This window comes from Rana temporaria, chromosome 9 (assembly GCF_905171775.1).
Source record: "Rana temporaria chromosome 9, aRanTem1.1, whole genome shotgun sequence".
NCBI classification, from domain to species: Eukaryota; Metazoa; Chordata; class Amphibia; order Anura; family Ranidae; genus Rana; species Rana temporaria.
Genome location: NC_053497.1, coordinates 58872205 through 58897904, shown reverse-complemented (window position 1 = coordinate 58897904; position 25700 = coordinate 58872205). Strand labels below are relative to the sequence as shown.

Genomic DNA, 25700 nt, shown 5'->3' with positions numbered 1-25700 from the left:
TCCAGGCTAATTCCTTAACATCCCCGTGGATTGGAGGATGTTAAAAAAAGAGCCAGGAGGTCGAGCGGGCGGAGTGAGCCGTCAGAGCGAAGCGAGGACGTGAGGCAAACTGGCCACTTTCCTTAAATTCCACGTCGCCCTGGATGCCAGCCGAGGTTCAGAGATTTCCGTCGGCAAGGATTGCGCCTGCGCAGTCCTTACAGGAACCATCTGGATAGCCGGGACCATATTCGCAGATATTAAGAAGCTCTTAAAGGACCAGGTGGCGGCAGCAGGAAGTAGTTTAAAAAGTACAGCGCAGTAAACAGTCGTAAACGCACACGAATGCACTTGTAAACGCAACTTAATATTCAAAAAAAGTTTACAATTTCACAGGAAACGCGTGCAAACGTACGGTGAAAGCAGAGACCGCGGTGTAAACTCCATCTAAATTGAGAAAAAAGTTTTGCCATAACTTCTAATTTAATGCTAATGTTCTATAAGAAAGCAATGACAAGGCATAGAACAATGTGAGGAGCTCCAGGAGCACTCTACATGTCTAGATCTACACCAGTTCAACAACAAATGGCCTTTTAAATGGATTTTCCTCCGTCAGCATTACTGCAGATCACACACATCGCAGCTATGACACTTCTCTGAAAGTCTCTCCACTTCTTGTTCTCATTGGTTCTTGCCGGTCAGGTGGATTCCTCCCAAAGGATTGTGGGAGTTGTAGTCACACCCACATAAGAACGGCTGTAGTGCGAGTCTCTGCAAACTACAACTCCTAGCATCCCTCGGGGGGAAAACTCAGCCTGGTGCTTGTGCCAGCACTTCCCTAAGTCTTCACTTCCTCCAAACATAACGTGAGTGTGGCAAGGTAGGTGAGGGCATAGTGTCTTCCGTGTGTGTCACCAGCTAGGTCTCGTCCTGTGAGCAGGGGGGAGGGGAGGGCAAGGCTCTGCAGCTTGTGAGGAACCACAAGTCCCAGAATGTCCCCTGAGTAGCAAGCTGGTGTGGCAGGAGAGCTGTGGGAGCTCAGGAAAGGGCAGTGCTGCGGTGCCATGTTACCTGTCAGCAGGTTACACCTTCTTCCCATGTCAGGGCTGCAGCCTGCTGTGTACAGATGTTTGCCAGGTTCTGGGTGTTTGACCCAGTTCCCTCTGCCCACTCCCTGCAATGTTCTATTATAGAGGGCAGGCAGGTGGCAGTATTGTCAGGTGGTGTGATGTGCTGAGTTCTAAAACTTTATTCAGTGTGTACAAATATAAAAAAAAAAAAGGTGCAAAAATAATTAATTCAAATGTGTACACCGAACTCCTGATCAGCAAAGTAGCAAGCGTCTGGGTGTCACTCCACAAATCCAACCCTATGACTAATGGCGCTTTTGTCCTTAAAGGGTAACTGCACTTTTGTGGGGGGGGGGGGGGGGAACAGCAAAAAAATAATATAGTGTATATGATTGCTACATGTCATATTGTAATTGAACGTTATTAAAAGTGGCCTTTCCTTTTCAATCTGCAGGATTGTAATTTTCTGTAATATGCCATATGGCTACCTGGCAGCATTCGGTACACAGATAGTGTAATGGAAGGATGGCCGATCAATGCCCCGATTATCTGTATAAATGTTCCCTGTCACACTTGCTGGTTACTGGCTCTCCTCAAGCTGTGACAGCGCATAAGGAACGCCGATAACTGGCAAGTTTGTTTACATGAGCTGTAAACAAGTGGACACAGCCGATCACATGGTAAAGGGCCGCTGTGATTGGAAGGACGCAGTGGTCACAGAGTGCGCCAGATGCGCACCCCAGAGGGGCGCGGTTTGACATCCAGGGGCGCCCTCCCAGAATGAGAGAGCCACGCTGTAGCTGTCTTTCAGCTATAGCGCAGACATAAAGTGGTTGACCACTTCTGGACAGCACATATATTGTGGCTGGGCGGAACAATGTACCTGTATGGTGTTTTGTGCATGAGATACTGTGGGAGCGCGGACTCGATGTTTGCCAGCAAGCCGCGATCGCTCCGCGGTGAGGTAGAGCGGGATCTGTCTATGTAAACAAGGCAGATCCCCATTCTGACAGGGGACAACACTGAGATCCGCTGTTCCTGATCACCACGATCTTTGTGTTGTCCCAGTGAGCCCATCCCCCACACAGTTGGAACACAATTAAACCCTTGATCACCCCTAGTGTTAACCTCTTGCCTGCTTGTGTCATTTATACAGTGATCAGTGCATTTTTTTAGCGCTGATCACTGTATTAGCATCACTGGTCCCCAAAAAGTGTCACTTAGGGTCAGAATTGTCCACCGAAATGGTGCAGTCCCGCTAAAAATCGCAGATCGCCGCCATTAACAGTAAAAACAATGAAACAATTAAAAGTCCCTAAATCTATCCCCTATTTTGTACACACTATAACTTTTGCGCAAACCAATCAATATACGCTTATTGGGATTTTTTTCCCCAAAAATATGTAGAAGAATATATATTGGCCTTAACCGATGAATAAATTCTTTTTTATCTATTTATTTATTTATTTTTTGGGGATATGTTTTCTAGCAGAAAGTAAAAAAAAAAATATATATATTTTTTCTGAAATTGTCGCTTTTTTTGTTTATAGCACAAAAAATAAAAACCGCAGAGGTGATCAAATACCACCAAAAGAAAGTTCTATTTGGGGGAAAAAAACATCCATTTTATTTGGATACAGCGTCTCAATGACCGTGCAATTGTCAGTTAAAGCAACGCATTGCTGTATCACAAAAAAATTGCCTGGTTCGCGAAGGGGGTAAATTCTTCTGGGGCTGAAGTGGTTAAAGGGTAACTCCACTTTCGCGGGGAAAAAAATTGCAAATAAAATATAATATCGCATATACAATTGCGACACAAATCATATTGTGTGTAAAAATGACCTTTCTTTTTCCATCTTCAGTGCTGTATTTTTCTGTAATAGGGCTACCTGGAGGTGTTCTTTACACAAATGGTGTAATGAAACGCCCTCCCAGAAATGTCATTGCAGATTTCAGGCATCCACTGCATAAAAAAAAAAAAAAAAATCATATTTGGTAAGATACTCCCAAAGGAAAATCACGTGTAAAGGGATCCTAACCCTGCCACTTTCCTTATTAGAACCCTGCAGGTGCAGCAGCTCACAATAATAGGGAAAGAGGGGAGCGCCAACTTAGTGTAGTATTAAACCACGTTGATTTATTAAAATGACAAGTAGTAACTCACATAATAATGGAAAAATGGAAAGAAACTGCGCTAAAAAATACCAAAAAAGGGGAAAAAGAACTGCAACATAGTCACAGTCTAATCCCTCTAGGTCAGTGGTTGTCAACCTTCTAGCACCGTGACCCCTTGGTAAAATTTCCCAAGTTGTGGGGACCCCTAATGTTAAAATTATTTGCGTGGCAAGACAAGTAATTTGCGCCCCCTAACCCACAGACATTTATCGCTCCCTGAGTCCCTTCCACTCATACAGTGTTAAAACCCCTTATGGTACATTTTAGGATGTACCACTCTTTCTCTTTGTTCTCCTTTCTTTCCCTTCTATCTCTCTCTCTATCCTAAATCTCTTCTTTTTTTTTTTTTCACCATCCCTCTCTCTAGCCGTCTTTCTTGTTATTTGTCTTATTCTTTCTCTCCCTTTTTCTTGGTTCCTCTCCCTTCTATGTATTCTCTATTTTTATTCATTCACTTACTCCTTGGTGGGAGGCCACAGGAAAATACCAGCTGGGCGGCCATAGGCTCCAAGGACAGCCCTGCTGGGGGGCCGCAAAAGGCTGGGAGAGCGGTGTGGGCTTCAGGAACTGCCCAGGATTTGGTGACCCCTGGCAAATCATCATTTGACCCCCGAGGGGGTCCCGACCCCCAGGTTGAGAACCACTGCTCTAGGTGCTGCGATTATCATGTAAACAATAACTACAAGAAACAAACATAGGAAAAATATAAATCGCGCTACCTCAACCACCCTTCTTGCCGGACACAAGCATATGCAAGTGGGTGATCTATGGTGATATAAATATAAACCTGGCTGCTATGTCAAAAGCGACCTATATTGGCCACTAGGGTGCAGCATGCAGCCACCTCAGAATCCCACACCAGTGATGGTGATTTACAAGTGAAACCAAACAAACGAAAAACACTTAAAATAAAAAAAAAGACATTAGCTAGATATGAACTTTGGCTATGAATGAGTTAATAGTCCAAAATATTAACAGCAGAAAGTCCATTAGATAGCAGGTAGTATGTCAAACACCCATGTATCTGTGCCACATTGCAGATTGGTTGTGAACGTGTCCAAAGGAAAACGTGATATCTCCTCCACCAGACTTATAAATTGGCCTCTTACCGAATTCCCACGATCCCTTATTACAGGGGATCAAAAACGGCATGTAATAGATCCCAATCTCGCAGTTTCGGATATGCAGTCCTGTTGGATTTCGTTCTTCAGGAAATTTCAGCAGTATCAATGCCCACCATGTAAAAACAGTGACAGCTCCACATAGTGCATTAAATGTGTAGAAATGTATTTAAACAGGTTAAAATTGCACTTACCAATTATGCAGATTAAAATTTGCCTTGAATCTAATGTGCCTTGAATCTAATATGTGAAATATTTTGGACTATTAACTCATTCATAGCCAAAGTTCATATCTAGCTAATGTCTTTGATTTAAGTGGTTTCACTTGTAAATCACCATCACCATCACTGGTGTGGGATTCTGAGGTGGCTGCATGCTGCACCCTAGTGGCCAATATAGGTCGCTTTTGACATAGCAGCCAGCTTTATATTTATATCACCATAGATCACCCACTTGCATATGCTTGTGTCCGGCAAGAAGGGTGGTTGGGGTAGCGCGATTTATATTTTTCCTAACTCACATAATAAAGAACGAAACTCGCTCTTCAAATATATAAATAGCTGCTCCATCCGATCGCATCTCGCTGTAAGCACTATGCAGCTGTCCAACTAGAGAACCTAGGGCTCTAACCGCTAAACAGGAAACCTTGATGTATCCGGAACCAGGCAGAGACTGCTTCTGCTCTGGAGTCAGCTGCCACAAGTGCCATGAATGTCCTCATATACAGTATTTATATATCTTTATTTGAAAGGACTTTTTGTTGGACTATTTATGTTGATTATACCTGGTGGTGTGCTTCACCCTTGTGCGCCATTTTTTTCTTTTATGATTGATCGCTAAAAAAAAATCACTTCCTTTCCTTTAGTTAGCACATGGACAAATAAACAGCTTCAGAGTAACAAAAGTTAAGAATCTGCAACAGAGTTTGTTTAAATCCCTGCAGTGTACATAGATCACTCAGAAGAGAATATTTTTTTTATCAACTAAAGTGGGGTTACTCTTTATCCACTTACTGCCCGCTAGCAGTACATATGCTGGTAGAGGGCAGCACAGTCAGGCTGGGCGACATACTGGTAAATCCCCTGAAACATGCTCACTAGCGGTCTCCATGGGGAGCGCAGCGGTGCAATTCTGTGACCACTATGCCACGGTACTCAGTACTGGGCTGCCACGAGCGGCCTTGGGGATTCGTGATGGTGATCACATGATTACAATGTAAACAAACAGTCATGAATGGTTTCCAAATGTTTCCATTCATGACTGCTTGCTTAGTGTAGTCAAGTTGTGATTGGCCCACAGCTATCACATGATACCTGACACCCTGAACCACGTGATTAGCTGTAGCCAATCACAGCATGCCAAAAAAAAGCAAGCAGTCATGAAAGCCATTCATGACAGTTGAAGGGGTTGTAAAGGTTCATTTTTTTTCTTCTAAATACCGGTAGGTTCTTTTAAGCTAGTGCATTGTTGGTTCACTTACCTTTTCCTTCCATTTCCCTTCTAAATGTTTTTTCTCTTTGTCTGAATTTCTCACTTCCTGTTCCTCCCCAGTAAACTGTTCTGGCTGACTAACCCCCAGCCAGAACGGCTCGGATGATGGGGGCAAGCTTACTGAGGAGACACAGGAAGTGAGAAATTCAGACAAAAAAAAGGGAAATTGAAGGAAAAGGTGAGTGAACCAACAATGCACTACCTTAAAGGAACCTATTTAGAAAATAAAAAACCTTTACAATCCCTTTAGGTCATTTATTTCTATTAGTTATATGATGTATTACCACCCATGATGTCATGTTGCATATGCCTAATTTTCATTATTTTACTTTCTTATTGTACTGCTGTGTTTTTGTCTCAGACATGATTGCTGAAATGAACAAGAAGCAATTTACTGAGAAGATCTTGAATCATGCCCTGGGGATCATCTACCTCCTGACTGGAGAGGTAAGTGTAAGTGAAAAAAAAAAGACATAAAAAATGGAGGGGCTGCAAATAGTGCTGACTTTCTCTCACCTATGAATTTAACTCCCCTACACCCTCCCAACAAATATGTGTGGTGGCAAAAGGGTGGACTTTAACACCCACGTGACGCACATATGTGCTGAGAGCAGAGGTGGCCGATGTCTCTCAGCAGGAAGACCGAGCTTTCAAAGACAGCTCTTGGTCCGATGTAAAGCCTGGTAGCCGATGGGACCAGCTTCCCATCATCTGTGAAAGTGGTCACATGATTGTTGATGCATGATTGTTGCATCATTATCTTCTTTTGTTGTTAAGTTATGTAAACTCAATAAATAAACAAATCTCATATAAGCTTTAAAGGAGTTGTAAAGTAAAAAAAAAAAATTCACCTTAATGCAATCTCTGCATTAAGGTGAAAAAACATCTGATGCTGCCGCCCCGTGAGCGCTGGGAGTCGCTCTCAAATAGGTACAGATCGGCATATCTTTTTATATGAAACAGACACTGGGGCACATAATGTTATGTTACAGAGGGGGTGGGAGGTTTTTATATTAGTGGCTTAACGACACTTTAAAGTAACTGGAAAAGCTATTTTTAAAGCAGAGGTCCGCCCACCGCTGGGAAAATTAAAAGCCAGCAGCTGCACATACTAGAGCTGCTGACTGTTAATAATTGGACACTTACCTGTCCTGGAGTCCAGCAATGTCGGCACCGCAGCTGATGTTTCCATCAACTGTCGGGTGCATGCCGCCTCCATTGCCAGTAAGGGAACCTGGCAGTGTAGCCTTTCGGCTTCACACCAGAACCCTTCTGCGCATGGGCGAGGCTCCGCTTCTCTCGTCTACTGCCCCAGCGACAGGGGAAGGAGGAGGGAGCCCCACCTGTGACGTCAATACATGTGGCTGAGGCTCCCAGAAGTGGGGAAAGCATATCTCTAAAAGACAGGTATGCTGTCCCCCCTTCCCCTCGAAAGGTGCCAAATGTGGCACCGGAAGGGGAGAGGAGTACAATGAGCGGAAGTTCCACTTTTGGGGGCAACTCTGCTTTAATAATTTTAGATCTGCAGCTTTTTCTAAAATATTACCTGGTGTTCCTGTTACCAAGGTCCTCATTCAGGCATTGCTGTTATAGGGTGACAATATTCAGTCCCTATCTCTAATTGTTCTACTGCACCGTCGTCACCCTGTTAAGCACTCTCCTAGTAGATACTAGAAACAGACTTGCTGGTGCACATCACACAGGCATGACACACTGTCGTCACCTTTGAGAGGAGCACTGTGAGAAACGTCATGCAGCCATTACTGGAGTGAGTGTATGTAGATGGGAAGTAGCTGCAAAGAGGCTTCAGGAAATCAGCAGCGAAGCCAGTATTTTTTTTGCAATTGTTTGATTTTATTATGATGCATTTATTTTGTGCGTATTTGAGCATATATGGATGTACACAAGTAAAATAAATTCTAACCTTTTCAAATTAACGTTTTACGCACGTATGCACGTTTTTGCATTAAAAGCTGACCCAAAACTCAAATTTCTGCATTTTTTTTTACTCAACTATGTGCTGTGCATTTTTACGCACCTGTGTATAAGGGAACAATGAAAACAATTGGCTGCATTAAGAGCAGTAAAAAATAACGCCTGTACCCCTAAAAATGCTCAGTATTTTGTCAGGATTGTGAAAGAGACCATAGTATAGCTTCCTATACAACTTTTCTTTCTTTGCTTGAAAATATTGAGGATTATGCAACGTGCGTGTATTTCAGTGCGCTCCCAAATTACTGCATGCCCCTTTTTAAATAAACGGGCTGCCTTAAGGCAATGCATGTAAACACGTGGCATAATGTCTGTTAATGCAGTGCAATCGTGTAAATGGGTTACAATTCATATACAGAGGACTTTCTCTGCATTCATTTATTTCTTTTTGTCCTACAGGAATATGTGGTTGTAAAGAAGAATTCCCCACACAGCAGCACACATTTACTGACTGGAGATGTAAGTTTTGCTGCACGATGTGACAAATCAGCATCTGACCACAGTACTGTATATGTGGAGTTTCTTTCATGTTTTTATTGCACATTGATTAGCTTAAAAAAAATGTTGCTCTAAGATTACTACCTGGGCAACGATCACATGATCTCTGGGCTACATTCTGGGTGTTTGACAACCATTAGATATGTCAGACAGACATTATTTTTCACTTAGTTGAGAAGCTCCACTTATAAAAGCTATATAATCTCTAATCTCACACACAGTCTACTAATTCTATTTAGTAAGGCAAATAGAACCTGTGTGAAGTAATCGGAATATACTTTACTGGACGACATTGGTTACAAAGCACCTTGAGGCGATTTAGTTCACATTTGTAGCGCTATACAAGTTACTCACCCACTCCCTGGACAAGTAAGTGGCCATATATTAAAAGTCAGCAGCTGCATTATTTGTAGCTGCTGACTTTCAATCTTTTTGTGTGTGTGGGGGGGGGGGGGGGGCGGACCTCCTCTTTAAGTATGAGTTATCACAGGATGAAGTATGAGTTATCCCAGGATGCACCGCAGTGGCGGCCCGTCCATAGTGGGCGCAGGGGCGCCGCCCCCCCAAAGCTACTCATCAACAAAAAAAAAAAAATGAAAAAAAAAATGAAAAAAAAAAATAAATGATTTTTTTTTTTTATAACATGTCCCTTTAAGTGTGTGTGTGTGGGGGGGCGGAGCGCCGGCCACCGAGGTGCTGTGGGAAGCATGATGTCATCGAAATCGTGAGATTGGGCAAGCCGCAAGCAAATCTATCGGCTGGCTTTTATACTGCCCACGGAGCGCAAAGCTCCGCGCTCGCACAACCACTCTGTGCTGGATGTGTCCTGTTGGTGGTTAGTGATTGGCTGGTCCATAGGACTTAGGGCGGTGATTTTATCGGACCAGCCAATCACTTCCGGTTTTCTCAGTGACTCATCCTCGCTAGTGTGAACATCGGGACATCTCACTGAGCTGCTAGCAGGTAATTAGGCAGAGAACTCTTGTGTTGTGCTCTCAGAACGTGCAGCAGCAGTGTCCTGTGTGTAGTGGATCTGGGAGGTAGAAGGAGGGGAGAGTACAGTGAAGGGCTGAGAAGCTTTTAGCACATTTCCTGGGGACAGTAATCTGGATGGGGCTGCTAGTGTTATTACACATCTCCAGTATGTGTAACACGAGGGTTCCCCCCAGCTCTGCAACCTCCTAGAGTCATGCAGCTCATGCTGTGTGTATAGGTCTGTATTCTCTCATCTCTCTCTCTCTCTCCTATATCTCTCTCTTTCTATTCTAAATCTATCTATCTATCTATCTATCTATCTATCTATCTATCTATCTATCTATCTATCTATCTATCTATATCTATCTATTATATCTCTATCTATCTATCTATCTATCTATCTATCTATCTATCTGTATCTATCTATCTATTATATCTATATCTATCTATTCTATATCTATCTATCTATTGATTATATATCTATATCTATCTATCTATTCTATATCTATCTATCTATTGATTATATATCTATAGCTATCTATCTATCTATCTATCTCTATCTATCTCTATCTATCTATCTATCTATCTATCTATCTATCTATCTATCTATCTCTATCTATCTATTATATCTCTATCTATCTATTATATCTCTATCTATCTATCTATCTATCTATTATCTATCTATCTATCTATCTCTATATATCTATCTATCTATCTATCTCTCTATATATCTATCTCTATCTATCTATTATATATCTATCTATCTATCTATCTATTATATCTCTATCTATTATCTTAATCTATCTATTCTATATCTATCTATCTATCTATCTATCTATTGATTATATATCTATAGCTATCTATCTATTATCTTAATCTATCTATTCTATATCTATCTATCTATCTATCTATCTATCTATCTATCTATCTATCTATCTATATCTCTGTCCGTCTGTCTGTAAGCCCAATCACGGGTGAGTGACGTTGGGGGGGGGGGGGGGGTTTGTGATTTTGTTTGCGCCCCCCTAAAAAAAATGGAGCACCAGCCGCCACTGATGCACCGGGAAACCAACAAATGTATCAGAAAGACATCATTAGCAGTCACTTCTGGTTCATGTGTATATAATGAAAGTGCTTGGTATAGATGTCACATTTTGGGCAACAGGAAGGTGAGTGGGGTTCAGACTGGAGTGGAGCAACTAGCAGATGGCACACATGGTATGCAACATGGGAACACTATAGCAGAAGGTGAGTGGGGCTGGGAGAGAGAGGACTGAGCTGCAGAGGATCAGCAGAACTGGAGGACCAGAGCAGTAAAAACTAGCAGATGTCACACATGGTAAACCGCATGGGAGCAATATAGCATGAGGAGAGTGGGGACCGGGGAGAGAAGAGAATCAGCAGAGCTGGAGTTACTACTGAGCAGGAGATCAGCAGAGCTTGGGGTTACAACTGAGCGAGGGATCAGCAGAGCTGGGGGTTACTATTGAGCGAGGGATCAGCAGAGCTGGGGGTTACTACTGAGCGGGGGAATCAGCAAAGCTGAGAGTACTACTGAGCAGGGGATCTGCTGAGTTGTTGGGGTTCTACTGAGCCCCTTTAAAACAAATAGAAAATCAACACACACACAGGGCATTTGCCAAGCTTCAATAAATCTTCAAAAAAGTATGTTGAAGCAGTATCCGCTTTAATGTGTGTTAAAGTCAAAGCAACTGTAAATGAGCCCTAAAACCTGATTGCACTAGTTTAACGTGTGTCTCCCCCTTTGCAGCCAAACTTGTGAAACACTTACTGTACGTACGTTCTCCCATTCACACTGCATACGTAACATAATTTTTTTTTTAAATCTTTATTTTCTTTCAAGCTGTTTCTTTGTAGCAGGTTTGAACGTTGGGTTCTATACAGTATATTAGTAATTTAAGGATTGTGAATGGACTTCAGCTTTCTTATACATTTTAGGGCTCTATATATTGGTATTGTTCAGAATAGACTGCAGTGTGCAAATAAGGAACAGATTTAGGCCCGGTTCACTCTGGAGCAACATATGCACCGACTTTGAGAGCACATGTCGCATGACGTGTATAAATCAACGTTTTCCTATAAGAGCCTTCATAACTGGTCCGACTTGGCGTTCCTTCTTTGGAAAAGGTTATTGCACTACTTTGGTCCAACTTTGGTTTGATTTCAGCCCATTAAATTTTATTGAAGTTGTATCCAAGTCGGATGAGCATCTTAACTAATCCGACATGTGACATGCGACTTCAGAGTGCTCAGAGGCAATGTTAGCACTGCAAAATATATTGAATAAGAAACCCAAATTCATAGCGGACACAAGTGGCACTCCAATATAGTCAGAGCCTGTCCATTAAAGTCTGGTCGATGTTACAAGGCAAAGTCAGATCAGAAGTAGTGGGACTTTCATTTTGGAGCAGTGTGAACTCGGCCTTGGGGTCTGATTAGTTTTAAAGTGCATTACAATGTACCATCCAAGTCTTGAGGTATTTTAAACCCTTTGTGAGGACAGAGAGAGTGTGCATATTAGTTTACAACTAATAGTGAAGATCAGCCAGCACAGTACAGACATAATTATGGTAAACCTAACTTCCCTAGCCCTCTCCTGACGTTACATAGAGGCGGAAGCTAAGTAGGATTTCTCGGGACAGAAAAAAGCAAGTGTAAGCAGCAGATTTTAAAGCGGTGGTTCACCCTCATTACCGGCATAGTAGCGCGAGCTACAGTATGCCTGTATTTATTTTTTTAACCCCGTACTCACTGTGCAATCGTATAGATAAGATTCCGACTCCCCGCGGGGAATGGGCGTTCCTATCCAGAGGGAGGATGATTGACGGCCGGCTATGGCACGTCACGCTCCCCGAAGATAGCCGGAGTAGGTCTCGGCTCTTCACGACGCCTGCACACAGACTATGCGCAGGCGCCGTGAAGCGCCAAGTCCTATTTCGGCTATTTCCGGAGAAGCGTGACGCGCCATAGCCGGCCGTCAATCATGCTCCCTCTGGATAGGAACGCCCATTCCCCGCAGGGAGTCGGAATCTTATCTATACGATTGCACAGTGAGTTCGGGGCTAAAAAAATAAATACAGGCATACTGTAGCTCGCGCTACTATGCCTAATTTAATGCTAGAAAAAAAAAAATGTGTTTTATTAGGGTGAACCCCCCTCTTTAAATATTTTATGTAAATTGACACCTTTTTTTTTTACGATGCTTTTTTATTATTATTTTCCTTGTAGCAAGAAAAAAACACCAAAACAGTTACAATAGTGCCAGATTACCAACAACAGAGTCTGTCCTGCATAATATACTATTGCATAGTCTTTACACACTGAGACCTTCATATAGTATACATAACCAAAGCATTCAGGTGGCATATACAGCATAAATAAAATAAACACCTACTTTATGCCTTAAATTAAAAGTACTGTATGTGTTCTCTCAATTTGGATGCAAAAGAAATATTAAAATACGTTTTAGACTCGGTTAACATTGGTGCGATGCGGGAACCCTGCGCATCACACCAGATTCACACTGCCATATGCAAACAAAGTTAATGATGCCCCCAGATCGGTTCGCATTTCGCAGTGCGAACTGTCAATTCAGACATGAATCATATCACATGGGTGTGAACACCCATGCAATCCGATTCTGGTGCGGACCAAAAAAAAAGGTCCTGCGTGACTTTGGTCCGAATGCGATGCAAATTCAGCCATACAATCTGTATGGCTGCATTTGCATCTCAGACATCGCATTTGATTTGCACAGCAGTGTGGTGCGAATCACATGCGATGTCGCACTGTGCACTAATGTGAACCCAGCCTTAATGCACTTTATAGTTACTTATTTGTACTGCTTTATTGAATTTTATATATATTTTTTTTTCTGTTTAGTAGAATGCAATACTTGATACAAAGGTATTACCGGTACTTGGATTGCTCTTCGTTCCTCTAGAATATGTGACGCCTTTAAACAAAAAAGTAATTTAGAATGTAAAAAAAAGGTTTATACTTTTGTATTAACAACTCCTGTACTTTAACAATGTCCTACGGTTGAATTACAGTTGCATGACTAGCTTTGATCTCAATAAGCTCTTGAATCTTTTACATATCTATAAATCGTATACGTAGCTCTTTTATACTGGCCAGCTTGTGTTTGATTGCACTGACTTTCTTTTGTATTTAAGGTACCAATAAAATGTGGTGACATATCCATATATTTCTCCATGGAGGAATGGGATTACATAGAGAAAAACAAGAACATTTATAAGGATGTGACAGTTAATAATGGCCAATCCTTCAATGAAATGAGAATGGAAACCAAAATGAGTTTAGGTGATTATTTTACTTGCTGGATACAGCTAATGTGACACATATTCTTTACATGTATGGACAAATCAGACAGCTTACCGCTGACACTGAAGCATACCGCCCCTCTTTACTGAAAGAAAAAAACATTTATTGAGGGTTCAGTTCACTAGAACTTATTGCAGCCTTTTCATTGCTGTGCATTTTCTGTCAATTTTTATAATCTAAAATTAAATTTTCACTTTACTAATCTGAACGTTTGACACAAAATAGATTAATAAATGATATTATAGATTTTTCGTTTGTGTAAAAGTCAATGCAGAAAATTAGCTTTAGCAATGTTGCTAGCTAAATAACCAAGGTATGCTCCAGGCAGAATTGAAAATTGAGCCTTAATGTGTATCTTATCCAGTGCTTTTTTCTCAGAGAATAGGTGCAGGAACTCCCTCCTTCTGAGTTACCTCTTGTGTCCACCCCCTACCCACCTCCAAGCATTATTCCTTGGTTTCACCCCCTACCCACCTCTCAATAATGGATACAGAACAAAGTATCAATTTGTGGTGCTAAGTAATTTGTTAATGATGGAAGTAAAATAGATCCCCTGTAGCCAGCAACAATGGAGCACCCCCAGCAACAATAGACTCTAAACTCTAAACAGCTAGCAACAATAGACCCCTCCCTCAACAGTAGATGTTTCCCAGCAACGATTGTCTCACAGTAGCATAAGAGCCCCCCAGCAACAATAGATCCCCCACTAGCGACATCTGACCTCCCCAGCAACAATAGACCCTTCCACTGAAAAAATAGATCCCATCCAGCAATAATAGATCCCCCAGCAGCCAGCATCAATAGACCCTCCAGTACACCCCAGCACCCCTTGCCATTACATACATTCAGAGCTAGAGGTGCCGGAACTGCGTTCCCCCGCGTTCCTGCTGAAAAAAAGGCCTGATCTTATCTGAAAACTTTATTTTGCTATTTCTCTTTCGTTCATTGCCGGACACAGCGCTCCATAATCTGAACCATAGGGTTATATCGCCCCCTACAGGAGTAGGACACTAGGCATAGACACTTGGCTATGCCGATGGGCAGTCCTAGCTGGTATACACCACCCTCTCTGCTATAGGCCTACAGTTTGTTTCTGCCTTTTCAGGAGTAAGGACCTAGCTCCCTGCCAGGATCTTTGGTTCTGGCACTTTTTTCCTTTTTTAAATGGCATTTTTTTCTCCTGTTTTTTTTTTTCCTGTGAGATCTACAATCAACTGCCGGGCTGGGCAGCTAGAGCCAGTGGTCCCCCCAGTCTGGCCAACAAGCATGCATAGACCAGGGTTCTGCGCTGGGTCGACCGCGACATAGCCCCACTGGATGGGGGCTGGCCTGTGAATTAAACGTCTTGCGAGGTCACATGCGATCGGCCCTGGCCTGAGTCACAGCGTTTCTTTCTTCCATTTCGGTGGTGAGGGGTTCTGTCCGCCTGGTTCTGTGGTATGGCGAGTATCATGTCCCCCCAAGAAAAGAACTATCTACGTCTCCTGTGACCATTTCCAGGTGGATCAGACAGATGTTGGCTTATTCTATTAAGGGTTGGGTTCCTCCTTTCCCTGTAACGACGTACTCTACTCGGGCGCTTAGTGCTTCTTGGGACTTCCATCATCAGGCGTCAGTGTTGCAGGCGGCCACTTAGTCGTCGGTGCACACTTTCACAAAATTTTACAAAGTAGATGTTTTGGCATGTGCAGATGCTTCTTTTTGCCACAAGGTTTTGAAGGCTGCTGTCTAGAGGGTCTGTTCCCTCTTTAGGCTGCATTCACACCTGAGCGTAGTGTTTTCTGCGTTTTTTTTTTTTACCGCGTTTTGCCACGATTTTTGCAGCATTTTTTGCCACGATTTTGGACAGGTCCTAGGGTCACCAATGTTAAAAGCAGAAAAACGCCCAAATCTGCCTAAAAAAAAAAAAAGTCACAGAACTTGTTTGAGCTTCAGGCGTTTTGGCACTTCTGGCTTCAGGCGTTTTGGAGTGAAGATGTGAACCATCTCCATAGAGAAAAATTGATGTTTTCCCCTCCAGCGTTTTGTAGCTTGAGGCTTCAAGCTACAAATCGCTCAGATGTGAATGGGGTCTTAGGGGGTGTATTGTTCAGGTTGGGCTCCTGTTTTTTGTTGCGCTCCTGTTACCTGGTTGACTTCTTGTTTAGCCTTGGGTCTCTGTCCCACCCTCATGTTTTTGGCACTGCTTGTGAACGTCCCTATGGTTCTAATTATGTAGCGCTGTGTCCATCAATGAACGAAAGAGAAAATAGGATTTTTGTACTTGCCAGAAAATAAATTTCTCTCTATTCATTGACTGACACAGCACCCACACCTCTATGGTGTTTTGATACTGTTTGTTACTAAACTGAAGACCTATAGCAGAGAAGGGGATATATACCAGCTAGGACTGCCCATAGGCATAGCCAAGTGTTTGTTTTTTTGCTTAGTGTCCTACTCCTATAGGGGGCAAAATAACCCTATGGTTCTGATTATGGAGCGCTGTGTCCATCAATCAACTCAAAGAAATTTATTGTACAGTAAGTACAAAAATTACGTGTAGGTTACATTCATTTTTTTTATTTTATTTTTTATTTTTTTAGGCTTGTTCCCCTTTTTTTTTTTTATCTAGTAATCTTGTGAATAACATGCTTCCTGTCCCTGGGTGGCTACGTTCACTCACTTTACTCTATTTATACAGTTAGCCATGGTTGTCCCACCGGCTGAACTTCAACCACATTTTGCTTTAACCACATCTCCATTCCATAGGGGATGGTAGAATTAATAGTTTACATAAGAAAAATGATTGCTTTTCTTCACACTACAACGTGTTACATTTCACGCTGAGGTAAAATCCGAACACCAGGCAAACGGAAGCTGTTTAGCCGTTTTATATGACAAATAATTTGTCTGTCCATTCAGTCGTAAGTCTTATGCCGCGTACAGACGGTCGTGATGAAAAAAAACGCAGTTTTTAAAAACGTCATTTAAAATGACCGTGTGTGGGGAAAACATCGTTTTATGTCTTCTGAAAAACGGCCAAAAAAAAATTCGAGCATGCTTCAATTTTTTATGTCGTTTTTCAAAACGTCGTGCTGAACGTAACCGCGCTTTGCTAGAGCTTTTGGAAAAAACGATGATGTGTATGCTACGTCGTTTTTGAAAATGAAGTTTGAAAAACGTTGTTTTTTTCATCACAAAAAACGACCGTCTGTACGCGGCATTACACAACCCTACCAGGCATCACAGCCAGGTGGATGACATCAGTTTTCCTGCTACAGTAAGGCCCCTTTCACATTGAGGAGTTTTTCAGGCGGTACAGCGCTAAAAATAGCGCTGCTATCCCACCTGAAAAACTCCTTCACTGCAGACTCAATGTGAAAGCCCGAGGGCTTTCACACTGAGGCGATGCGCTGGCGGGAGACAAAAAAATCTCCTGTCAGCAGCATCTTTGGAGCGGTGAGAGGAGCGGCATGTATACCGCTCCTTCACCACTCCTTCCCGCCTCTATAGAGGCGCGTTGCGGGCGGTATTAACCCTTTATCGGCCGCTAGCGGGGGTTAATACCGCACCGCTAGCGGCTGATTCCCGCGGCCATCCCGGCGGTACAGCACCGCTAATAATAATTCACTAATTGTTACCGAGCTAATTCAGGCTTCAGATTCAGATCTCTGAACAACCTATTTCATTTATTTGCTCATGGCGAAACGCTAAAGATGATGCAAGTGATATCAAGCTTTTATCTGATTTCAACTGTAATATGCAGATGTTCAGGAGGATGAAATAGAATGTGTGTCAATACCTGATGAAATGGAGGATACAGAAACAAAGGAAGAAGCCAGTAAACCTTTAGATATAGAACCAGAAGTTATTATTGGTGAGTTTAATTTTTTCTTTTTACTTTTTCTATATTTTAATTGTATGTAGCAAATAGATCAATATACCTGAAGTTAAACTACAGGCGGAATAAAAAAATGCTATGATGCAGTCTGTCACCAGAACTGGTACAACAATATTTGACATAATGTTGTCACCTGTTGATCCCGCCAGCAGCTTCCTGTAACTGGTCAAGCTGTGCAGCAAAAGTTACAGTTACAGGATGTCCACGTCTCAGTAGCTAAATGACCAGAACAACAGTAATTCAAGTAGCAGGGTATACTGCATACCTCCCAAATTTTTGAGATGGGAATGCGGGACACCTATTAGCAAAAGTATGTAGTCATAGGACACAGCTCCCTGCCATGCCCCCCTTAAAGAAGGATTCTACAAAAAAAATTGTTAGTCAAACCCACAAGTGCTTTTATTTTACCACTGCTATTCCTTTATACTGACTGTTGAAATTTACAAATGTAGCAATTTAAGAATTGGATGAAAGGTTTGGCCCTGGGAAACACCTTTTGAAAGATAAAAAGTGCATTTTATATACAACTATATAGATCAGACCAAAATGAGGAGGAAAGAGGGACAAAGGGACTTCCAAATCAGGGACAGTCCCTCAAAATCAGGGACAGTTGGGAGCTATGACACTGGCTGCAGTAAATTGGATGAAAGTATAGCTATCTGTAGTTCACACAGGAGGGTGACCATGTTACCACAGTATTGGGAGCTGGTGGGAACCCTTATTAAAGGGAGTTGTAAAGTCAGAAGGTTTTTGATCTTAAAGGGGAGGTTCACCCTATAAAAAATTTCTAACACTACATCCAGCCCAGTTCTGCAAATAAAATTACACTGACCTTTTTTTTTTTTTTCGCCGTAGATAGTGTTTAGCCTTAGAATTCACCGCGGCTTCCGGGTAGGGAATCCCGCGGGAGTGGGCGTTCCTATTGACATGCCAATTGATTGACATGCTAAACGACAGCGCGTCACGACTTCCCGAAAGAAGCTCGGCTCTATTCGGCGCCGGTGCGCAGGCGCCGAATAGAGCCGAGCCGACCGAGCTTCCTTCGGGAAGTCGTGACGCGCTGTGTGCGCCGTCGTCAATAGGAACGCCCACTCCCGCGGGATTCCCTACCCGGAATTCTAAGGCTAAACGCTATCTACAGCAAAAAAAAAAAAAGGTCAGTGTAATTTTATATGCAGAACTGGGCTGGATGTAGTGTTAGAATTTTTTATAGGGTGAACCTCCCCTTTAAAGTATTCTATGAATTAAGATAAAAAGCCTTCTGTGAGCAGCAGCCCCCCTAACTCTTACCTGAGGTCCCTGTCTGTCCAGCGATGTCCATGAGTGTCTCAGCCTTTTTAAGATTCCCCTTCCTGATTGGCTGAGACACAGCAGCAGCGCCATTGGCTCCCACGGCTATCAATCAAAATCAGCTAGCTAATCAGGGGAGAGAGGGGCGCGGCCATCCATGTCTGAATGGACACATGGGGCTGTGACTCCGCTAGGGTGCCCCCATAGCAAGCTGCTTGCTGTGGGGGCACTGAACAGGAGAAAGGCCAGGAGCACATAAGAGGGACATGAGAAGAGGAGGATCTGGGCTGCTCTGTGAGAGCAGGTAAGTATAACATGTTTGTTATTTTTATAGGGAAAAAAACTAGGCTTTACAATCAATTTAAAGATAGTCCCAGAGTGGAAGCCCAAGAGCTGATGGTTTTTAGCTCCTTGGCTTAGTTTTAGGCCCCATGCACACTGGAGCTGATAAACTGCAGTTTATTGGAGTTTGGGTTTTTCTTCTTTTTTTTTTAAAGCCCATAAACTCCACTCTATGTTAGCCCATGTGTCCATGCACACATGGAGGTTTTTCAGCTTTAATGAGTGTTCGCGTTCAAAGTGCAGTTTTTTACCTTTAAAAAAAAGCAAAAAACGCAGATAAACGCTAAAAAAAGTGGCTCGCCAGCGTTTCTTAGCATTTTTGATCCATTGGAAAAAAGTAAAAAAACGCTAATAAACGCTATTGCAAAAACGTTAAAAAACTTTGAAAGACTCCCTGCAAAGCTACTGGCATTTTATAACATTATTTTAGCATCCAGTGTGCATGGCTCCTTAGGCCCCTTTCACACGGGGCAGATCAATAATGATCCGCCCCGTGAACCTCTGCTTGCTCATCCGCCGCTGAGCCGGCGGATGACAGGGCGGTCCCCGCACACTGTGCAGGGACCGCCCTGTCTTTTCTCTGCTCTCCCCTATGGGGGGATCGGATGAACACGGACCGTCTGTCCATGTTCATCCAATCCGATCCACCAGATGGATGGAAAAGTAGGTTTTTCCTCTGTCACACTTTGGCAGATCGGAGCGGGTCGGATGTCAGCGGGCATGTCACCGCTGACATCCGCGGCTCCATAGAGGAGCACGGAGCGCCCATTCAGATCCGCCTAAAAAACTGGCAGGTGGACCTGAACGGGCCGCCCGTGTGAAAGAGCCCTTAGACGTTTGTGTTAAACCAGCTGGAGGCATAGTGTGTAGCATGCTGTGCTGCATCCTGATTTGAAGTATTGGGCATCAGGGCTTTAGGTAATGTCTGTCTTGTGCTAAAGTGGATTGGCAGCATATTCTTATGCTGTTTCCAGGCTGGGTGCATTTTTTAGTGCATATGCTGGTTTTAAAGAGTACAGTTGGTATAGAAAAGAATCGCCCCCTTTAAAATGATCACATTTTGTTGCTTTGCAGCCTGAAATGAAGACGGACACAGTTTTTTTGTTTTATCCAGCTGTATTTACTATTTATAAAACCAACATGTCAGAAAATCAAAAACACATCTAAACGGAGATCACCTCTAGATACAGACCCTGCCACTTTCCTCATTAGAAAGCTGCTGATTGATAATTATAAAGCCACTTCCATTCACACACATGGACACAAAGAAACAAACGGCTATTGCTTGAGAATAACAAAATGTAGGAATGTGTACATTGATCACCCAGAGGGGAATATTTGTATACAGTTTTATCAGTCTGTGAAAATGCGGACATCTGGAAAGTCCTAGGTATACAAACTCTTGACTGTACACTTTTTAACAGCTAATGCAACATAAGCTTTTTTTTTTGGAACCACTTCAGACTCAACCCACATAGAGGACACAAGACTTGCTCACGTTTTACTTGCTTATAGCATCTCTACTATGGTTTCGCATCATTTGTGGTACACCTTTAGATCCTTTTAGTTTGTAGTTTTTTTTTTCTTCTCTATATTGTTATTTATTCTCCTTCCAGACAAAGATATTCCAATACAAAAGAAACAAAAAAGACAAAAAGCAAATATGACCTTTTACATAGATTTAGAAATAACAGGCTACACGTCCATTTTTTCCCTACTACCTCACCATTACTACTAGGGTTGTCCCGATACCGATACTAGTATCGGAACCGATACAGAGCATTTGCGCGAGTACTTGTACTCGCACAAATGCTCCCGATGCCTGACACGATACTTGGTCAGCGGGCGGAGGTTTTGAGCAGAGAGGGCAGGCAGAGTTTGCGAGCGGATAGGGCGGGTCGCGTCCCCCTCTGTTTTCCTGCTCTGATGCTGCTCTCTCCCCCTCCATGCTGCGTGTCCCGTGTCCCCCTCCTGCTGCTGTCCCCCTCTGCTCCGTTTCCCCTCCATGTCCTCCTCCACTCCCTCTGTCCTCGTCAGGATGGAGAGCGGAGGTAGGAGCCACTAAACCCGGCTCCTACCTGTTGTGCATGAACAGAATCCGTGATCACTGACTCTGTCCATTCACATAACTGAGCATCGTAACCTGTGTTTACGATGCTTCAGTTTATGAATGGAGAGGAGCCTCTCCTGTCCATTCATTTTAGCTGAGGCTGCAGAGAAAGGGACTGGGGAATCTGTGTCCTTAGTCCCAAATATAAATAAAAAAAATTATTGTAAAAAATAATAAAAATAAAAAACACACCGACACCATCCACTCCCCCCCCCCCCCCCCCTAAAAAAAAAAGAAGAAAGCATCAGAAAAAAAAACATAACAAAATTGTAAAAAAAAAAAAAAATACTGACACACGTGTGCCACTGTCACATGACATTGGTATCGGCGAGTACTTGAAAAAAGTATCGGTACTTGTACTCGGTCCTAAAAAAGTGGTATCGGGACAACACTAATTACTACGCTTACAGCCGTATTTCTTTCCCTCCAGCCTTGGCTCCTATTGGGATTTATCCCTTAGGTTTTCCGCATAACTCCACGTTTTCTTGAATTCTCTCCAGTGTTCCCATTTCACATTTTGGGCTATTTTACCCTCCTCTAAACTACTCCTTAGGCCTTCCATATTATACGTCTCTTCTACCAAATCTATCCACTCCCATATAGATGGACACTCAACCTCCTGCCATTTTTTGGGAAACATAAGCTTATTTTAATCTATAAAAAAGCCTACTAATGCTGGTCATACACTCCACGAAAAATTCGAAAGTTCTTTCGTAAAACGAAAGTTCTTTCGTGAGTGCAAACGATAGTGCCATCATGTAATTGACGATAAATCGTTCAGTGGACATAAAAAAAAAAAAAAAAAAAAAATGGTTAGTTTTTTTTACATATACCTAGTGCAGAAAGTTCAGACGGGAAACACATTAACCTTCCGATTTATCGTTCGTTCGGCAGAAAATTTCCAAACTTGTCCTTCGTTTTTTCGGCTCAAAAACGTCCAAACGATTTTGTGCCCATTAACTGGCCGAAAAACGAAAGATCTTTCTTTACGACCGATTTTCGGCCAAATTTTAGTATAGTGTATGGCCAGCATTAGATCTGGCTAGTTGTGAACAAATTTGAAAAAAATGTGGAAGTAATGATGATAATTTTGTGCAGGTGACATTAATGATTCTGCAGCAAGAATTGAACAGGTGGATGAGATGCCTGATAGTGGACATTTGGTGGATAAATCTGAGACAGTCATTGATGTCACAGGTGGGTAGTGTCCTTTAATACGCTTAAAGGTAATCAATGAGTGAATTGCCTTTTTTTGATGGCAGTTGTTGTCTAATAATCCATTTATTCTTTGCACAGACGATTCCGTATTGGTGAGAAGAGTAGAGGAATCTCATTCTGTGCTTGTTCACGATGAAGCTCCAGTTGAACGAACTTACATTACTGAGGATTTCCAGGAGGAAAACTTTATCAATAACTTCCCCGATGTTGTTAATGTTATGCCTGATCCTTTGCCTAATCAGCATGAACCTAAACCATTCCCTCTGGTTGAAAGTTTTCTCCATGATAATAATACAACATGGGACAATATGCATCTTATAAGACGAAAAAGTAGGAAGCAAGACCTGCATTCCAAAGCAGAACATTTTGAATTTGAAGCAATACCCAATGAAGACCAGCTTGATGAATTTGACAATGACTTGACATACAAACAGTGTCTTACCTTACCTCAAGAACCAGCCACACCTTTTATATGTGGAGAATGTGGCAAATGTTTCATCTCTGAGCCATTCCTTGCAGAGCACATGAAGAAGCATTCAGTTGAGAGGCCTCATAGATGCCACCAGTGTGGCAGGGAGTTTGAGTACAGATCCCGTCTTGTAGTACACCTAAGAACTCACAATGGAGAAAAGCCCCATAAATGCGAGGAGTGTGGGAAGGACTTTAACTATAGGTCCCGTCTTCTTGTACATCAGCGGAAACACACAGGAGTAAAGCCTCACAAGTGTATTCAGTGTGGCAAACAGTTTGATTACAGATCTCACCTGCTTAGACATCAGAGAACACATACATGAATGTAGAGTGTTTCTTATTCCACTCTGGAGTGTTATTGAGGAGACTGGTCTCCAAGTCACTGATTGCATAACGACAAATAGATGGAGCATATACTGAAATGCAGTATATGCTGCTGTCATGCATACCACAGAAGACAATCGTTTCTGGTGCAGCTTAAGCATTTTTCAGCGTGGAAAGTGTTGACAGAGAAACTTTTGATTGATGGAGAAGAAAAGATTGTGTTCTTGGGAAGATGTCCTACTATACTAACGATGACCTGAGAGTCATGTCTGCAATTCAAAAGCACAAGAGAGCTGCATGAGATCATAAGTGGTTCTGAGCTCCACCTGTAGACTGCTGTCGTTTCTTAATATCCAGGGAGCAATGCGGAAATCACTAAAGTAATCAAGAATAAAGTTCTTTTTGGAGATTTACAGCAAATAAGCATCACTAGTCTATGGAAGGTAGACAATTGAAGAGAATTTAAAAAAATTAAATACACCTGTTTGTAAAAATCATAGATGTCTCTTCTAAAATGTAATATTGGTGGTAAGTCCCAAGGCAGTTTCTAACCTACAATGAAGGCTTCCGTCATGATTTCTATCCTTGGTGATAAGCAAAGACATTTTTGACCAGTGAAAATCAAGTATGTGTATCCAGACCACTTCTACAGAACCCATACTTCCCCCATTCACTGGCCAACCCGGTATTCAGGTGGAAACAGCTGATTTTACGTCACTTGATTTTTATTCGCTGTTTTTCACGGAAGATCTCTATATATCTATTGTGGACCAGAGTAATTTATATGCTGGTACTTACATCGCCGCTAATCCCCAGTCCCTCCTTGCCAGAGATTGGAAACCACTTACGGTTTACGAATTTAAGACCTATCTGGGCCTTTGCCTCTACAAGGGCATACATCAATTTCCCAAGTTGCAGACTTATTGGTCCACAAGTCCACATGACCATATGCCCATGTTCTCTGCTTTCATGGCCAGGAGATGATACGAGATGATCCTGCAGTTCTTGCATTTCAATGACAATGAACTTTGTCGACCACGTGGAGACCCTGAATACGACCGGATCTACAATATTCGTCCCCTCATAAACCACTTCAACGAAACCTTTGATGCACATTGGATAATTAAAAGCCACTCTGGATTATGGTGGATTTCAACTAACACTGGTTTATTTGTCACACAGCATATTTATGCATTCATCATTAGGAAACCCACCTTCGGGTCAACCAATTACAGCAGGACACGATATTTACACAACACAATAGTATGTTAGGTTTCAAGCAACATGTATACTATTTTGCCTGCAGGTAATTCTATTGTCTTCAGTAATGATACACTAGCTTCAGGTAATCTGGTATTTCCTGACAACAAACACATTCTTGTTATGTTTATTTGTGCTAATTGCAGGCTACAATCTTATCAAACTAAGTTAAATGCCATTCTACACATTCTTCTGCTCTCTTCTCTACGTAGGCATACAAATTAGTTTTTTTTTAATTTATTCTAGTTAAAACATAAAGGGGTACTCTTTCAGAACCTTACAATCCTGTGGTTCTTGCATTTCAATGACAATAACCTTTGTCAACCACGTGGAGATCCTGAATACGACCAGCTCTACAATATTCGTCCCCTCATAAACCACTTCAACGAACGTTTTGCAGCCTTGTATAATCCCCAGCAAGTTGTCTGCGTTGATGAGTCCCTAATTAAATTTTTGGGCCGCTTGTCTTTCAAGCAGTACCTTCCCAGCAAGCGTGCCAGATAAGGGGTCAAGCTCTATAAGTTCTGTGACAGGGAAACAGGCTATACATGGAGCTTTATGGTTTATGAGGGCAAAGATAGTCAGGTAGAGCCGGAGGGCTGCCCAGATTACATAGGGAGCTCTGGCAAGATTGTCTGTGACTTGGTGCCACCCTTATTCGGAAAGGGGTACCACTTATACATGGACAATTATTACACGAGCGTGACACTTTTTAGTCACTTGTTTGACCCCATTTTGGAAAGTAGACACCCCAAGCTATTTGCTAAGAGGCATGTCGAGTCTATGGAATATTTTATATTTTGACACAAGTTGCGGGGAAAAAAGACAATTTTTTTTTTTATCACTAAATGATATATTGCTCAAACATGCCATGGGTATATGTGGAATTACACCCCAAAATACATTCTGTTGCTTCTCCTGAGTACATGGATACCACATGTGTGAGACTTTTTGGGAGCCTAGCCGCAAACGGGACCCCCCAAAAAAAAAATCCCCGTACTCAGGAGAAGCAGCAGAATATATTTTGGGGTGTAATTCCACATATGCCCATGGCATGTGTGAGCAATTTATCATTTAGTAACAACTTTTTGTAATTTTTATTTTATTTTTTGGTCATTATTCAATCACTTGGGGCAAAA

At 42.3% G+C, this 25700-nt stretch overlaps 2 protein-coding genes across 4 annotated transcripts in view; one reads left to right on the top strand and one right to left on the bottom strand.

The window, feature by feature from the left end:
- Window positions 1-1162, bottom strand: part of LOC120913576 (zinc finger protein 614-like) — a 47446-nt gene extending 46284 nt beyond the window's left edge. Inside the window, exon 1 of the mRNA XM_040323607.1 lies at window positions 1051-1162. The gene's annotated coding sequence lies outside the window, so the exon portion shown is untranslated. The remainder of the gene's footprint in view (window positions 1-1050) is intronic.
- LOC120913578 (zinc finger protein 568-like) lies at window positions 752-24032 on the top strand. Of its 3 annotated transcripts, none has more exons than XM_040323612.1 (7): window positions 752-845; window positions 6198-6289; window positions 8228-8287; window positions 13498-13645; window positions 17412-17522; window positions 22387-22485; window positions 22585-24032. In XM_040323612.1, the coding sequence occupies exons 2-7, from the start codon at window positions 6200-6202 to the stop codon at window positions 23298-23300; spliced, it is 1224 nt and encodes a 407-aa protein (XP_040179546.1). In that variant the 5' UTR covers window positions 752-845; window positions 6198-6199; the 3' UTR covers window positions 23301-24032. The 3 variants fall into 3 exon arrangements, with proteins under 3 accessions (XP_040179546.1, XP_040179547.1, XP_040179544.1); XM_040323613.1 differs by having other exon boundaries at window positions 752-859; window positions 6198-6283; XM_040323610.1 differs by having other exon boundaries at window positions 752-859.
- The last annotated feature ends 1668 nt before the right edge of the window (window positions 24033-25700 follow it).